The 18810-nt window shown below is 34.6% G+C and overlaps 1 protein-coding gene across 1 annotated transcript in view; it reads right to left on the reverse strand.

The window, feature by feature from the left end:
- Positions 1 to 5656: 5656 nt before the first annotated feature.
- Adgrb3 (adhesion G protein-coupled receptor B3) overlaps positions 5657 to 18810 on the reverse strand; it is a 687882-nt gene continuing 674728 nt past the window's right edge. Inside the window, exons 29-30 of the mRNA XM_071613277.1 lie at positions 11973 to 12077; positions 5657 to 6165 (exon numbers count right to left, since the gene is read on the reverse strand). Of these exons, the coding sequence (XP_071469378.1) occupies positions 5977 to 6165; positions 11973 to 12077 (294 nt within the window). The 3' untranslated portion in view covers positions 5657 to 5976. The remainder of the gene's footprint in view (positions 6166 to 11972; positions 12078 to 18810) is intronic.

The raw sequence follows: 18810 nt of genomic DNA on the forward strand, positions 1-18810 counted from the left end.
CAATGACTTAATGTTATCCAGCCTCTGACCTCTCTTCTCTTAGAGCGCTTATGTTAGCAAACTTATAAATTCTTTATCTGCCTCTTTGAGATGTAGAACAAACTTAAAGGTTCTTGCCAGTTTTAAAGCCCAGGGTCTCCTTCTCAAAGACCTTGTATCCATTTTTTTTTTTTTTGAAACATAATCATACAAAAAGATAGTGCCTCTATCTTCCAATTTCATGGGAGGATAAGAGCCCAACCTCTTCAGGGGCCTTACTGACTGTTTAGCTATAGCCTCCATAAAAACAGAGCGGATTTGTGTTTCTTGGCCAATTAGTGAACACACCTGTGAACACACCCCTACCTCATTCTCCATTCCTCATCCCAGCTCTTGAGCATTCTCTAGTCCTTTGTTTCAGTTTTGACTGACTTCTTTCCTCTTTCTCCTGTTGTAATATTCTTGAAGAAATTCTTCTTTGCCTGTGTAATTTTATCCAGTGTGATCTTTGCACACCAGGTCTGTGAGCTAATGTTATTGACATTTTTAAAGAATTGACTTACAAACAAAAGTTCCAGGTGTTTTAAAGTTCCATATATTTATATTATATTAAAAAAATATTTCTGACCCAGCTTCTCAATACCTGTAGGTTATAATGGTATTCAGGTACAAGCTAGAGTCTGGGTCAAGAGATGATTGACCAGCTCAGACTTAAAATTAGGTGTTCTCACCTGCCTTGTATCACCTTCACTTCAGAATCATTTCTGCTAAGGAGTCATGGGTATTTGTCTAATATGGGGAAATCCTTTCCCTTATTCACCACTGGCTGAAAATTGACAGTTGTTTAAAAATAACTCTCATCTCAGCAGTCTTAATTTCTTTACTTGTGATAAGGCTGAGCCTATGTGTGGTTTCATCGTATCATGTCTGCAGTCATCTTGAAACATAACCACCATGATGGCCCCAGTTTAACCCTCGGCAGTTTTTCCTGCGTAGTTTACCAGAAAACGCTTAAGTACACAAAACCATTAGAGTGGTATGTGGATCCTGGCACCAAGCATGTGCTGACTCTTTGATATTAGCTTAAGACAAGGCATTCTGTCTAGCATGAAATCACTTTTGTCCAGACCAAAATATATGTCACTCCTTCTGACCCAAATTGCGGGGATCCACTTGGTGTTGCTGTCACTTGGCACCAAAAGTGTCTTGAAAGTCTGCCAAAAAAATTGCATGCTGTGCAATTGCAATCCTGTATCTGTTTTTATTTTTTTGTTTCTTGGGGCCAGTTTTCATACACTAGAATTGTATAATTCTGAAAACACTACGCTTTTGGGAAACAGCAAATGTCAAGAAATCCTCTCGCCCTTTTGAATGCTAGAGACTTGATTACTGCAAAGAATCACCCTTTAATATTTATTAGATAAGCCTCATGGATGAACTTGTTTACAAACACCATGACAAGGTCAGATGGAGACCCTAAAACTTTCTATCCTTTGTCCCAGAAATTAGTAGCTGAACCATATGCCCACACTCACAAATCTGAACAAAATACTTGATAGCTTGACAGCACGTTAGCTGCGCTCCTTGCTTTCCCCAGCACTCTGAACTTCGTACCGTCCTTGAGTTTAAACAAGTACTGGGAGCTTAACCAAGAACTAGGAGGTAGAGCAACCTCTCCTGACCCACCTCTCAGAATGGACTGACCACAAAGAAAGACATTCCCCTTCAATGCCCTAATCACACCACTTCTTTGCCCCATGTGTACACCCCTAGCTCTTTCTAGTCTTCTTTACTACTCCATATCAAAGAAAAGTTATTTCTGCCTGACCTCTGAGATACTTATAGATCCTGTAATTGGAGCATATTCTCCTTTCAAATAATAACCTTTCTTCCATTACAATAATTCTTTCAAATAAAGTCTCTTCCTCCTTAAGTCTGGATTTTATTTTACTTGACACATGAAAATTATTGTCATTTTCATTGATTCCCAGGTTTTCTCCCTTTTCCGTATTCTTTGGTTCTTGGTTCTGAAATCTCTCTTCTACCATCCCAGTTGCAAACCTGACTATAGAATCACCTCACAGGCAAGATGATTTTGTCACCACGGAAAACTTTATATACAGGTTAATATTAGTTTCATGTTTTTCATTGACATATTAAAAATTTATAGGAGTTGATTAATTGATGTTGACATGAATAATTTTGGAAAACTAAAACCTGATAAAGTTATTCTAAAAAACTGAGGATGATTTGGAATTTTTGAACTAAACTTTTTGAAGTAGAGTTTTATTAGTTGTGAAGTTTTAAATTTGTAGTTATATGTTTTTACGGAGAGTTTAAAAACAATCTAAAAATGCAAGTTGGCCTAGGTCTCCAGTTTCCTGTTCCTTTTTTGCAAGTGCAAATAAAACCACACAATGGACTATAGAAATAGGTCTACTTAGGCTCACCTGTTATTCTGTATAGGTCACACTTTTCTGCTACAATTACTGGCCTCACCACCCCTATGACAACTGGTGTGTGTTTCCAGTTTTAGGCCTCTACTTCTTGCCTGAAAAAATCTCCATGGAATTTTATAAATTTGTGTTAGGGACCTAATAATCCAGAAGGAATGAGTGGAAATGCCAGGATGTCATGGAAATAATCATAGATTAGGAATGAGGCTCTTGTATTGGTTCCATTATCTATTTATGGTCATCTTCAGTAAGTCACTTAACCTCTTTTGAGCCTCCATTCTTTAGGATAATTAATTTCTACCTCACATATTAATCCTAAGGACACAAAGAGATAATATATGATAATAAGCATTTATAAATTCTTAAATAATATCATTGCTTGTTTCACAGGTGTCTTAAATATCTAATAGGTTATAAGCCACCTAAAACAGAGTTCCTATAGTACCCTAAATATTTAACATAGGAATAAATAAATGACAGTTGCTTAATAAGTGCTTTCAAGTATGTGACTTGGTATGTATGACTGTAAACAACATTAAATAAATTCCACAAATAATTCAACATATATTTATTGTGTGAACATAATTGTGCTAGCTCCCTTAAGAAACACAATGGACCAGACATGAATTTTGCCCTCTAAGCACTTACAGTCCATCAGAGGATATCAGAAATTTGTATATGATAGTAGATTTTTAAAGCTCTAACCAAGGTACAGATGCAGTGCCATAAGAGTCCCCAGGAGAAATTATTTTGAGCTTGAAAAATTCTGAAGAATGGGCTGGGGTTGTGGCTCAGTGGTAGAGTGCTTGCCTAGCATGTGTGAGACACTGGATTCAATTCAGCACAACATATAAATAAATGAATAAAATAAAGGTCTATTAACATCTGACATATATATATATATATATATATATATATATATATATATATATATATATAAATAAAATTCTGAAGCACTTCATAAAGATGAAATTTGAGATGTACCTTGAAACAGAGGTAAAATGTAGACATGGGAGAAGAGGAAGAACTTCTAGTCCAAGGGCACAAAGACCAGACAAGTTGTGACTGCAATCCTAAATGAACTGTCTAGGACTGGAGAACTGAACCCTGTGTAGGGGACACCTGAAGCTCAACGTGGTAGAGTGTTTGTGTGTGTGTGCCCATGTGTATGAGAGAGAGACAAAGTGCACTTGAATCTTAAAAGGGGTGGGCTAGAAGAGGCTCCCTTGCATTATGATTTCTTGATACTTGTCAACCTGTACTTTTATCCTTATAGATTAAAATGCAAAAACAAACAAACAAACAAAAAAACCCACCACCAATGTCACAACATCCTTCTTAGAGTAACCCAAACATCCATCTACCCTAGCATCTTAGGTATTGGCAACTTCTGGTTAGTTTTCATATGCTTATATAATATTGAGTTACTAGAACTAAAGAAAAGTCAAAGTGAAAAAAAAAAGTGGAAACATTTATAGCTGTGAATATTTAGAAGAAATATTAGCCTCATACATTGAATTTATGTTTTTTAAACATACTGAATTTACGTTTGCAAATGTGCTCAGTGTGTTTTTTTCCCATCAGGATTTTATAATTTGTAATGAATCAGGATTTTATAATTTGTAATGAATGACTCCATGTATAGTATGCATTCACAGCTATAGGTTACTGACATGAAAAGAGCAGTATGAATTTAAATATACATACATATATACACACGCATACACACAGATAATATATATGTGTGTATGTTTGTATATATATATATGTATTATATATGGACAGAGAAGATTTATTAAATATTATTTCTATCATCAAAAAGTCATCTTAGAAATTCAATAGGCTATACAATTATATTATAATTAGCATGAACTTTATTTTATTGAAAAATCAGTCTTTAGTTATACTATTTTTTGCATAATGATGTCACTTTATTTTTAAAATCTGATTAAAAATATACTTTTAACATCTTGAAACTGAGAACATGGTAAGGATCTGACAGCTCAGCCTGAGCTGTGTGGATTTTAAGGCTCCAGCTCAGAGGCGCACTTGAGTGTTGAAGCACCATCATCTGCCTTACAACCTGAGTGCGGGTCCCCAAGGTCACCAGGAGCAGGAACTGACCCACAGGAGTTTCATACACCACAGACCACACAGCTCAGGCTTAACTGAAAGCTAATCCAAATACACATTCCAGTCTCCCTTCCACCCTTTCTTGCTCCAGACTGAAGAGCACAATCTCCAGCCATTGAAAGGACCAGGAAATTGCCCAAGCCCTTCCCACTACATCTTGTTTAATGTGTCTCAGAGGGAGCAAGAAACATTAGCAGCACAGCTCTTATATGAGAGAGGATACTGGGGACTGTGCAGTTGGCTCACCTCAGGCTTCCCACTTTCAAACCAGAGGTAAATTGTTTCATCAGATTCACCCGCGCCCTTTCTGATTCTGCTAGAGAATATACAGATAAGATTGTTTTAAAATCCTGAATAAGTTCAATTCTATGCTATGAAGAACTGTAGTATGAGTAGCTTCTTCCATGAAACATGCAGCAAACTTAATTACTTAAAACATTTTTCCCTGTATTATTTTCTGTATTGTAACTTCCTGTTTTTTACTAGTTGTCTATTTTTCCCCACAAGATAGGAAAAAAAAAACCCATATTTATGTAAGAGTATGATGGCAGCAGATTTCTGACAAGTCCCATTTACATGGTACATTGTTCCAAAGGGTGTTTAAGTAGAAAATACAGAAACACTATACAAACCTATTATTACATTTGAGAAATCATTAGCCTCAAAGGAGTAATAACGGTATGCTATTAAAACTGTGAATACATTTTCAGTATCTGTATTGAAAAAAAAACTTTATAAATATGTAAATTTTTGTTCAACAAATCCAAAATAAAATGCACTAAAAAACTGATATGTAGACAAAAGTTTATTTACACCATACAACATTTTAAATATTTTATACACAGCTGCAGCAGAGAAAGCTACTCAGAGCTTTCTAGAGAAAACTGCAATAATAAAGATGTGAAATATATTATTCATATAAAAGTGAGATTATTACTTTATTGCATTTAAAGCAATGAAGAATGTAGCTCAACAAACATTCATTTAATGACAAAAACTTTGCTTTTATATTATAAAGTAAAAAGTGTAGTAATGGCCAAACAGACTGTTATAAACTTTAAAAACTGCATAAATATATACATTGTGCTTCATGGTGAAGTTTTTTGAAAACTAAACCATATGAAGCGGTTACAACATGAATCGTTGCTTGAGGTTTATCTATAAAGATTACCTTACAAATCCATTCCACAGGTACTTACAACACAGGATGGTCAGAACTGTACACCTGGTGTCTCTCCACTAGCCTGACTAGTGAGGAATTACCATAGGAAAACACCACTGACGTTTGGCACATGAAGGTCCTGACACAGGATAGTCACATTGTCCAGATAGAAATGTCAGGCTTCCCAAGTCTTAAGGGTCAGTGCATTAGGTTATTGTGTCTTTGCCTCAGTTCATTTTGATTTTGTTAAACTTCTGTTTGAAAGTCACCTTCTTGCACATCCAGAGGCAAATTCAGACACTTCTCCCACTCTGCTGGCCTCAGTTCCAAAGCATCCTTGGCTTCTGTGTCTAAGACATTGATTGTGGTGTAATGTTGGTATTCACTGGGGTTTTTGAAAGTTTCCCATGGATTCTTGTTTGGTGCTGGGTTTTCCTGTTGAGAAAAGAGAGCCGTTTATTTGATGATTAACACTGCAACTTACTGAAGTTTTCAGAAAGAGGACATGTTTGTAATCTTAATTTAGTTTATATTATTCAGAGATGATTTGAAATTATCCAACTACAGGAGATAGTTTTGATATAAGTTTTCATCTTCTTTAAGTTATCCTACAACATGTCAGGAGTTAGAGGAAGTGAATAATACTACAGAAGGCAAAGTAGATGGTATTTCAATTTGAGTATCATGTGAAAGAAATGTCAGTATGACTATATGTTTGAGAAGGAAACACAGGATTCTTCTCTTTTAATAGTACCATTTCATGAAAAATGTATCCAGCAATACAAGGGGTCTTTCAAAATGCCTATAAACCATTATTCCTTATTATTTTTTATAGTATATGCCTATATATTTTCTAAGACTCAAGATTTGCCCAATTATGACTTCACTCAGAGTTCCATCCTATAGATGTTTAATACATAAACAAATAGACTCCTTTTAGGTTCTTTTGACCAATATTCTGCTAAAATTAACAATGACTTAGCTTTATTTTAAGTAAGTGTTGCTTAAAGATTTCTGCAAAGCAGGAGAATCTGAATAAGCTGAGAATCATCAAAGAACAAGAAGAAAATCATGATTAAAAGCTTTTTAGAAAAAAACCTAAAACATGAAAACAACAGTGGGTAATTTGATGGACACTCAATTATGTAGAATATTGATTAAAGCTGAATTTATTGTTGCAAGAGAACATGTCAAGTAAAAGTTGTCACTTCTACATGAGTCCAGGTTTTAATTCAATAGAGATTTACTGAAATTAATCATTTTTCATGACAATTTAACTCTACTTCACTAAATAATCTTTCTACTTTTAATTTTATCCCAACAAAATCTATCAAGCTCTAAAAGAATTTCTCTCTTAAAAAACACTACCCTTTAACTTCTATTATCCCTTTATTTCTATTCTTCAAGATTATTAAAATGGTTTTAAAAGTCTACCATTCTAATTGTATTCTCATTTTTCACTACAAAACATTATGTCTAATGAAAATATCAGTTCTTGCATGAGTCCATCCCCCTCTCACAAAATCTGATCTTTAGCTTATTATAGTCACTTACCAAAAGATACATAAAATAGGTTCTTGAATTGCTATCAGGGTTCTGCTTGGCATATTATGCATCTCAAGCTATGCATAAGAGATACGGTTTATAGAAATAGTTATCATAACTAGATATTAAATCACTAAATTCCTTAATAACTTAGATGTTTTCAAGACTTATTCTTATTTATGAGGACATAGAAGAAGAGATAGTTAATAGTAAAGATCTAATAAAAAGTTAACTTTTAGGATCTATGCAAGGGATTAATTCTGCTTTAGTCTAGTATCCTAAAGACTCATGAATTTGTAGCTCTCTCTTCCTATCTTTCCTTTCTCCTTTCTCTCCCTGTCTGCTTCCTTTCACCTAAAATTTATTTATAAGTTGCTCTGCATAGGATATCATATGAAGCACTAGAGAGGATAAAGTGATAAATCAAGTATGTAAAAGCATCATGGTTCACAGGGAATTTAAGATTTAGAGCCTGATATATACAGGTCCTAGTTCCAGTTCTTCCACTTCAAAAGAATTAACTGAACAATTGATTCAACTTTTCTGAACCTTGGCTTGAATATCTACAAACAGAGATATGCTTTGTATTGTGGACCAAAGGAGTTGGCAAAATGTGTGGATCAACACCTACTTTGTGGGTATGCAAGAATTTGTTAAGCAGTGATAGAGCATAGAATAATGCCTGGAGAACTCAAATCTTCACTACTTCATAATCATACTTATAATGAAAGGTATTTATAGTTAAATGAAAGTATACAATATATATATTTTTAAAAATTATATATATATATATATTTTTTTTTTCAGAAAAAGTGTTATGGGCTTCCAAAGGCAGGTATAGAGAGGCTTCCTTTTATGGGAAGTGCATAATCCTTCCTGAGGAGAGTGACCTTTGGGCTGGCACCAAAGGGGTTCACCATGAAGACATGTGTGTGGTTGGAGGTCTTGTGGTTGAACAGGTGTACTAGGAAATAAAAATTCAGAGCATGTAGAGATATGAAAACAGTGTCCTGTTTATTTTAGTTGGAATGAGAAAGAATAGAAGAAGAAGAAAAAAAGGCATTAGGTAAACTGGAAGCCAGTTCATAAGAGATTTTGACTGTCAGGCGATTCAATTTGGAATTTATTTTGTAAGCAATAGGAAATCATTGAAGGTTTGAGAGCAATATGTGACCTGAATCATCAATCATCAACTGAAAGATTCACAGAGATGAATTCTGCTGAATCAAGTTCACAGAGTGAGCCTAGCTACCTTAGATAAGAGCTGTTTTAAGATAAGTTTGACAGAAGGTCCAATTAGTTCAACCCAGAAAGCATTTGAGGTATATAAAGTGCGAGTTTGTTTGCTTGGAAAACATGGGCTCCATTATGTTCTGAACCAATGTTGTTTCCTTTTTTATATTTTAAAGATCAAGCTCCAGGGACACATGAACTAAGGTGGCTAATTTTAAGCTCTGTCAGAATATCTACATTCTATTTCAAAGAGTGTTATTGTCAGTATGTGACCTAATATGTTTTTGAGAGGTCTATCAGCATGTAAGAAATTAATATTTAAGGTTGATTTTCTTGAACATCTCCTTTGGCCTACCAAGGCACTCCCAACTTATCTATGGTTTTCATCATCTTTTATAACTTTTGGATGCCCTTTAAGCCAGAAGACCCTATCCTTTAAAGGTGAAGAGCTACCACATCCAGCAGCCAGGGTAGGGACAGGACCCACAGGGAGTGGTAAGGAGCTGGTGGTCAGAGGATGATGCCCACAAGCTACTCATCTTCCTACATGTTGGGTGTGATACAAGGCAACCTGTAGACTTTCATAAAAAGAAGGGCAACACTCCCGATGGGTCCCACTTAACGACAAACTGTGCAGTAGCCTGAAGGGATCATTGCATTTGACAGGGAGGGGATGCCAAGGCCAGGAAAGGCCTCAATGGATGCTGGAATCCAATGATGGAAAATCCAAGCAGTTAGTCTAAGTTCCTGAATTCATGCAGCTGTTTGTTTGTTTTGAGCCCAGATACAGAATGGAGATGTAGTTAAACTGGTGTGTTAAAAGGGTAATAATTATAAATTCACTATAAACCAGTGTGCAAGAAGCTTTAAAAAATGCTATTTCTCTTAGGATGCATCCAGAGAAATAGAGTATTAAATGCATATGAGAATTCAAAGCCACCCCCAAATATGATAGGGCTGCCCAGCATTCCCCATGATTCATTGGTATAGAAGCATGTGAGCTGTTCTCTTGGGGTAAGTCCCTCCTTCTCTTCACCCATCATTTTCAATTTTACTCCTTCTTCCTTCTTCCTTCCTTTTTTCCTTCATTCCTTCCTTTTCCTCCTTATTTCCTTCCTTCCTTCTTTCAATCCACCAGTATTTGAGGACAAAGTTAAAGAAAGTATGAGCATTTTGTAAGAAGGAAAGTTAGGAGGAGCTATTTGGGGAGAAGAGATTTTGACAGTGAATGGTTTGTAAGATGCACTCAAGGTAGAAAAGAGTTTCATTTCTTTGAACAGTACCTCTTCTTTTGTAATGTTCTTTAAATGTTTTCCTGCCTAGAAACAAGAAAATGACTAAATGGTATTTTGGTTTCCCTTTGATTCCCCAAATTCTATTGTTTTACATAATTAGCATCATTTGTAGTGGTAGGCAGGTGTGAATCAGCAGCCTTCTCCTCCCCAAAAAAGGAAAAACACTTTGAGATTTAAAAAAAAATGTTTTTCTCCACTCAATGACGCAATTTTTCATTAGCAGTGTGGCACTACAAATTATGTGACTGAGGTAAAGATAATGAACTCACATGTTCATTATTAATCAAAACTGAATAAGGAACTCGTTTTGTGTTCTCAGATATTTGGGACAGTATTCAAGCAGCAAAGACAACTCCATCCTTCCTTGCTCCCAACCTCCCAAATGGTAAATATTTATAAATCTCTTTTAGAAATGGCATGCTGCTGCAGAGATGTGGTGTAATTAGTAGACTATTTTGGTTGTCAGGAAACTGAGATACAGATATTTGTGCCATTAATGATTTAATAACCAGACCGTACAACAAGGGGAAATTACAATCATATTATAGCAGTCAGCCAGCTGTATCTGTTGCATAAGCCTTTCAGATTCGTAAACATAACCCTCCCCTTTTTTTTCCCCAACAAAACAAATGAAGTTTCTTCAATTTATTTCAATGTTAGCTTTCAGTATTTGAAAATGAGTCGCTAATGTGTTGAGGTCTAATATCAATGGTGTGATTCTCATTTGCCTGCTAGCTAAAAATTGATGGCTTAATATTAGAAGAAGTAGATGAGAAAGAACCCCTCATTTACACAGGAAGTATCTTCTATATGCCTAGCATTGTGTTGGTGATAACAAATAATGCAACAACGCATTTTCTGCTTTAGGGAAGAAAATAAATTGGTATATACATGGACTATTTAGAGACCAATTAAGAGTTAAAGTGTATGGTATTTTTATAACCTTCATTTAACAAGCACAGATTGAGCTATCATAGCTATGCAATAAATCTACAGCAACCATTTACTGATAACATACCATAACCAGCATCATACTAGTACTGAGAGAAATAAAAAAATAAAACATAAATGTACATGGCTTTTTTTTCTATCCATCTTTTCCCAAGCTAACTTCACTAATCAGGATTCTAAAGTCATGACTCATAAAATATGAATGGAAGGATCACTAGACTGAGAGTGTAATCAAACACCACGTACTTTAGAACTATATGTGTTACAGCTATACTATAGATAATATATTATCTATATTGTCTCAGACAGATACATGGGAGAGGGAGAAGGAGAGAAAAAGGTGAGCAGAGGTCTCAAAGAGAAGGATTGCCCAAGTTTAGAACTGCAAAGAGTGGACACAGAGCACCACATCTGAAGTGAAGAAGAGTTGGTGTGCAATGGCTGTCCAAGCCTCCTCTTAGAGCTGAGCCTCAGCTTCCTCACCTGTAAGGTGTAGCTTGCTCTTGAAAGCTTTATGAGGATTAAAAGACTACATATTACTACTGTTTTCCATCCTCTATTTAGGAAAAGGAAATTGAGGTTTAGAAACTTGAGTTCTGCAACTTGCTCAGATAGTGGTTGCACTTTCAACTTGTTTTCTGATTTCTAGAGAACTGGTCCAGCGCACTTAAAAATAACTATGAAATCTTCTATAAAGCCATGCACATAGTAATTGCACAGTGTTATTTTATTTGATGAAGTCCTATGTTGAGACTGCAATAAGTGAGAAGAGAATTGTTACAATTAACAACCAATATCCCTGATATTGATGTGTGTCCTAAATCCCTACCACAGAACAAGTGAATCTCCTGAAGACAAAAACCTACCATCCTGGTTTGAGGTAACAACTCATATTTATGAGATTATCACATTTTAGGCCCTTAAAATGGCAGACATTAAAATGAAAATGGAAAATTTGGTTGTTTGGCTACATTTTTATAAAATGAATTACCTGAACTCTGATGAAGACAATGCTTTGTTGATATATAACTAATATTCTGGCATTCCTAATTTGAATCTTAGTGACATTTTCAAAGTACATTTGGGGACTTTATCATTATTCTCATGCACAACTCTTGTGTGCCCAGCAGGATTAGGCACCCCTGGAGGCCAACGAGCCTACCAGCAGCCTATGTCCACCGGCATGCACCAGGCTCCCACCAAGCAGAGTATACTCACCAGACTGCTTGTATTTGGTATATCCCGAAATCTGTCCAAAGTTTGAAATTTCTGATTCAGCTCCTGAAACAGTTCCATGTGCCTCTTCCTTGTATGCATGACCTTCTGCAAAAGAAAACAGGATGGCTCTCATTCCCAATTTGATTTATATATTTTAAAAAACTAATATTTTTGATTGAATAATAGGGAAAGCAAGTTCAGCAGGAACCAGGAATCCCAATGAATGCCACAAATGCAAATGACTTGCACCAAATCCTTATATCCAGCATTTTTGAAAAGGAAGAAATGTTTTTTTCTTCCATTTACAAGATTACCCAAAATAGTTTTTCTTGTGGGTGCATTAAAAATGTAACAATCTTTCCTGTGTGAGATTTTCATCACTCAAAAGTTAAATCTGTTTCACAAAAATTGCTACAATATTTAAAAGATGTTTAAAATTTGGACTTGTAAAGCACCTGAGTCTCTGATGTTTGTCATGGGAAATATTACTTTTTTATGTTTTATTTTTATAAACACTAAAATCCTAGCTGGCTGTACTAAAGGGGGAGCAAAATCCCAGGCCCTGCCATTAAGGCTGACTCAAAGCACTAAAGTGTCTGAAATATATGTAGGATCTAAAACCTTGCATTTTCCATGTGAATAATGATTGAGCTTTGCAGAAGGAAAATCTGACCCATAGGTTTCATATATTTGTATATGAGATGGCACAGAATCTTAACAATCAAGGTTCAGAACATAAATTATATGGTTGATGAACTTCTAAAATCACTAATATATTGACACCCTCAATCTCTGGTTCTCTCAACTTCATTATAACTAGAAAATGGAATCATAAATAAAAATTACTTGGGGTAAGTATCATGGGCTGAATCTTTTTCTATTATGGAGCATTTAAAAGAGTACTAACAAGGAAGACTTAGATAATAAATTCCTTCTAATCACAAGTGTTATTTAAAAAAAGAAAATAACTTCCTCAATTTTGATTTTTAAGTTATAAATCAAACTTGGTGAGTCTCCAAGATTATGCCTTCATGTTTGTATAAGATTTTACAGATTCTTAAAGTATATGTATCACAACTCACCATTTGCTCATATGGTTTGCACAGGTATATTATATCCATGAATAAACTATGATTTGAACATTTGGTCCATTGTTTTAATTAGCAAATATTTTCAAAGTAGGAATTTGTTTTGAAAAAGAAATATATCTTTGGGGAAAGATCTGTAATGCTTAATTTTCTTCCAAAAACTTCCTTGAGGGGAAAAAAAGGCATAGAGAAAGGCAAATTCAATCTTTAATATATTACAAAAGCCTATTCTCTCTAATGCAAATTTTAATTTTCTATATTTAATGAATATGTATCTAGGTCATTCACTGTTAGGCTAATTTCTTCTATTTTTACTAGCCTATTTTTATGGGAGAGAATTCTGCCATTTTGTGTCCTACAATAACCAGTTTCCATCTTTGCTTCTCTTAGGGCTCGGAGTTGGCTGTTGAATCAGTTGGTTGAGGATGAGAACATGGCAACATTACTCATGATGAGAACATGAAACATAGAAAGCAATTACAGAGTGATTAACTTCCCATCAGTTTTAAAGAGAATACATGAAACAGATTTGCAGGATTTACAGAGAAAAACACCAGGCAAACATAATTTGACTAGTGATGACTGATGGAGATTTATGAGAGGGAGGATTTACATAAGCAACTCAATGGAGGGATTTTGAGGACCATGTAGCTGGCAAATGTAATTCAGTACATTCTGTCCTTGGGGAGACAAGTACTTCCATGTAGTACCAAGTCCTAAGACACTTATTAAAATGTGGATTTGTTTCACAAGGAATACTTTACAAAGAAAAACAAAATAAAAAATGCTGTTAGAATACTGGCTCTGCCTCTAAAAACTCTCATTTTCATAGTAATGAGTATTACAACACAGTTATTTTCTTCTACAGTGCAGTATGAGTGACATCATACCACTGATATTTCTCTAGGCATATTTCATTCTGTTGTTTTTATATATATATATTTACAAATACCACATATTATGCTAGATTCTAGGTTAATGATAATGAAAAACATTTGATTGAGTTACTGTCCTCTAGTACCTAGTAGTAGTAGCTGAATGGAAGGAATAGGCATTAATTGCATAATAATTCGAAAAATAGAAATTTATAATCATGTTGAAGAAATTATGGTGATACACTGAGAGTAAGTTATAGAGGAATTTGTTAAGATGAATGCAAATAAAGCACATTTAAATTGAAAATCCTCAAATTAGTTATTCCCGTGATCTTATTTGCCTATTTTCTCTTCCATTTTCTAGAATTCAGAGGATTTCTAATCCAATTTTCAATCCTATGCCTGAATTTCCTCTCCTCACTGAGATCTTTACTTTTCAAAGACAAAAAAATTCATTTTCTTCTGAGCTCTGATACCAAAGGCACAGCACCTTTATTTTGAGATAGGCATCTGATGATTTTCTTCTGTGCAGTCTCCATTTATCTGTCAACATATGAGAGCATCCTGTCTTTGTTTTGGGAACTCTCCCTTCCCATGTTGCTGGAAATGTCAATCAAATTCCCTACTTTTCCCTGAGCAAGAGTTGAATTATTCCATATCTTTCCAATAGAGTTCTCTGTTAGACAAATATCTCTTCATGTTTCTTATAATCAAATGCCTCTATTATGTAAAGCATGTTTAAGAAGCAAAACAAAGGTCAAATATGTCCCATTATAAAAGAAGTACATTAACTAATTGGAGATTTTGTGGTCATATTCTGATTGAATGAGCAGTATTTTATTCTGAATTGGATGGATTTTATTTTGAGGCATTGGATTAATAGTACATACTAAAAATATACAAGGAGAATCTAAAGTTATGGTAGTTACTAATATTATATAACCAAAATACATTTTAAAATATTTCACTTAGTTTCATGAAAACTATTCTGATAATAAAGCTCAAGAACCTTGAAATGATTATGAAAGCAAATGAAAAATTGGGATGCTGAAATATAGGGCTATTCCTACTTAGAAAAATTAATTGCAAATATATTCTCATGTCAGATAATCATTCTAATTTGAAACTGCAATTTTGATACTGCCAGAAATCACCATGATGGTCTGGCATGCTGGCAGAAGTATCACGTTATTACAGCCATTGACAGCTCACATCTCTGACATGGGCTCAGTTTGATTTTCCATGCAAAATTCCTACTTGTTTTTTGACTCAAGTCTTCTAGACTTCACAATGTGGAAGATGGCATTGATAAAAACACCACCTTCACAGTGAACATTGGAGAGTTTCTAACTCAGCAATATTCTGGGATTAAAGTTCAGCTGTGGTTTTTAGTTTTCACAAATATTGAAGTTTACTTCTTATTTATTCACTCCTATGAATTTTTACTTGTAGTACTCATGCCTTTGATGGTCTTTACCTAATTAGAAGTTTTCATGCTTGTAAATATATTGGTATATTTCCATGACTATTTTTGCATCTTTACTGACTGTAGGGTTTGTCAGTTTACTGTTTTTCTTTTTGTTTGTGTGACTTAAACATCCTGTTCCCCAAAGAAATTGACTTCTATGAAAAACCAATTTAGACTTGTTTTCTAAAATCATGTAATAATGTTAAAACTCAATAAATCTATTCTATTTAAATAAATAAAACCTATTCAGGTTTCTTTTGTTTTAATGCCCATGAAATACTTCTGTGATGAATCTTTTGTAAAAGATATGTGTGTAGTAATGTTCCTTTCCATTCAGATTAACATCATTCAACATTTTGTTTGAAGCTATGTGTGAGCCCCTATCCCAATGACCCTTCAACTTTATTGCAAAGAAATGTGCTCTCTGAACAGCTTATTTTATAGGACTTTGTTCTCTCAATTTATTTTTGTAAATCTAAAGAGGTAGTATTTATAACCCCTTAATTGTTGATATTAGAGAAAAAGTGGGAAGTTATGAAGCACATTAATATTTAGGATATAGTGTATGCCCTGAGCATATACTATATCCTAAGAACTCTCCTAGACCCTTTAAGTACCTGAAACATGCTAAGTCTGATGGCTCTGGATGCGAGCAAATTTATGTTGAGATCTAAGTTCTATCACTTTTAAGTTGTGTGTCCTGCAGTATGGAATCCAAACTTATTTATCAGCAGTTAAAGTAATCAGACTTACATTTCAGAGTTATTTTGAAGACTTAAACAAGGTTATAAAGCACTTACAACTGAACTATACAGATAAGAGCCACTTAAGAAATGGCAGCCATTATTATCTTTCTTAATTCTCACAATAACCCTGGGAGGTGGGAACCATTATCTCCACGTTAGTGAATGGGAAACTGAACCTCAAAGAGGCTATGGTTCCCAGACAAGGGGTGAGAGAGCTGAAATTCTTTCCTAAACCCAACTCAATTCCCTTTGCATGCTGCTATCTTATATGTATCTCATAGATTCGGAAAGTATCTTCTCTTAGGTTATTCAGGTTTGTGATTATGCCCTGTTCAGAAGGAAAATGATCTAGGGTGGTTTAGGTGCCCTCTGTAGTAAGCCCATATTTCCTACAGATGTTGAATATACTACAATTATCTCAGAGTATTGCAATATCCTGTCTTGTCTCTGAACACATCATGGGCAATGACTTATTCATCTTTGTATCCCTGATTCCTAGCACAGTGTCTGGTATTCAGCAAATGCTTAATCAATACGAACTGAACAAATTAAATGACTGGGACAGCAAAAGTATACAGGGAAGAAATTGCCTGCAACATGTTAGGTTATTATAAATTTTGTCTTCTCTGTTTCTATCAAAGAGGTCTCCCCATTGGAAGGAGGGTTCATTTTAATGACTCCAGATAGGAGCCCTTTATCCTCATTCTGAGTCCAGAATTTTCCATACAAGTGCTTCATAAAAGATCTGTAGGTAGTCTTAGAACAAAGTGGTTAGAGGTTTCACATTTAAATTCAGAAGTATAAGTCATAGAGTTGGATTTAAGTCCAACTTAAAAGAGTTATTACTGTATATGAAGTTTTAGAAAACCCAGGGATATCATTAAGAGAATGGTAGAGAATCTGTCAGGTGTAAACTTTAGAGTTTGAGGCGAGAAATCATGCTTATAGGAATTAGAAGCCAGTTTGGCTGGATTACTTTTTCCAGCTTTAGAATTTTATACATCTACCGCCATTGTCCATATCCATTAGGATAAATCTGTGATTATTTTTCTTCTTTATTGTTTTACATATAAACTCTCCAAGTGAGCTTTTGAAAACTGGTCTTAGATGAATGTCACAACTCACATGTAAGGAAGAAACACATTGAAGGAATTAAGCCTAATTCTTAAAGCTGTATTATAAGAGGGAGATGATTCATGTAACTTTCCTTGGCCAGAGTCCCAATGTGTCTGTAAGATGGAACCTGTACCCCATGAGCAATGCCCGACACTACAGGATCTATATTTCAAATATATTCATATATGAATAAATCTGTACCTAGGCCCTAACTAGACAAAGCGTCTATAAAAAATGAGTTGTATGTTTCATATTTTGTTATAGCTGATCAGGAGTATACTTGGTTGTAAGTACATAATTTTGTAGCTGTTTAAATTTAGTGATATAGAAAAGCTGGATATATTCTAGGCCTAAACTATTCAAAAATTTTGGTCTCCAAAAGTGTCTTGTGACAGTGCCTGATTGCTTAATGGAATGCACTTACTGCTGGGGGTCAGGCACAACAGGAAGGGACCTTTTGCCATCAAGTAGTTTTTTGAAATCTTAAAGTTTTATATTTAGAAATTTATATATATATATATATATATATATATATATATATATATATATATATATATATATCTTTGATGCTATAGTTTATCTGTATTTGTAGTGCTCCCTAATTCTTTTTTTTATCTCCCTTCCATTCAGTGGAATTCAGTGGAATGTGTTTCATGGTCTTTTACCCTATATTCAATTAAGGACTAAGTTCCATAGATTGTACCCCTATAGTATCCCTTCATCACTTTATTTTCCTGCCACCTCCAGGAAATAGATCTTCATTGCTGCTTCCCTAGATTTAATATTCCTAATTGGTATTTCAATTTCTTCTTTTTTCCTCTACCACAATCTGACCTCCCTATTACTAACATTCATATTCCTAAAGCCCAGATTATAGGAAAGCATTCCTTACTGAAAAGCAAAATTAAAAACAAAAAGCAAATGACAACAACAACAAAACCCAAGCAAAACAAAAAGTAATGAAAGGCTTAACGGCTTTGGGCAGCAGATTAGGTAAAAAAAAAATCCTCCTTCCAAACCACAAGACATGGATTCTTTCCTTCCATAGACCCCATATCAGTGAATTTTGACTTGTTTCTTGTTTCTTGATAATGTCACATAATGTCCAACCTCTGTTCTGTGTCTTTTCCTCCTCTGGATTTCTATTTGCTACTTCTGTCTCATTGAGTTATATTTAATTTAACTTGTTGAAGTCCAACATGGCTATCTTTGGCATGCCACATTTATGATTAACCATTTTCTATAATTGGTATAGTATTCAACAGCTTTTTGCTAAAGTAAACTAGATTGCAAAATAATTGCTTTTCATCAATTCAGTTTTATTTTTTTGTTATTCTCTGCTTGGAGCAGAACATTTGGTCACAGAACATAGGAATATCACTACAGCATTTTCTGAATACTTCCCAGAAAGAATCTATGTTTCTCCATTTTACATACTAGTTCCCCTTTTGTTCTGTTTCCTCCAGAAGTGCTGTGTTGTCCTAGAGATTGGAGAGACAAAATGGCTTTTTTTCTAGGTTTAACATTAACTAGTCATACAAGTTT

This window comes from Marmota flaviventris, chromosome 6 (assembly GCF_047511675.1).
Source record: "Marmota flaviventris isolate mMarFla1 chromosome 6, mMarFla1.hap1, whole genome shotgun sequence".
Taxonomy (NCBI): domain Eukaryota; kingdom Metazoa; phylum Chordata; class Mammalia; order Rodentia; family Sciuridae; genus Marmota; species Marmota flaviventris.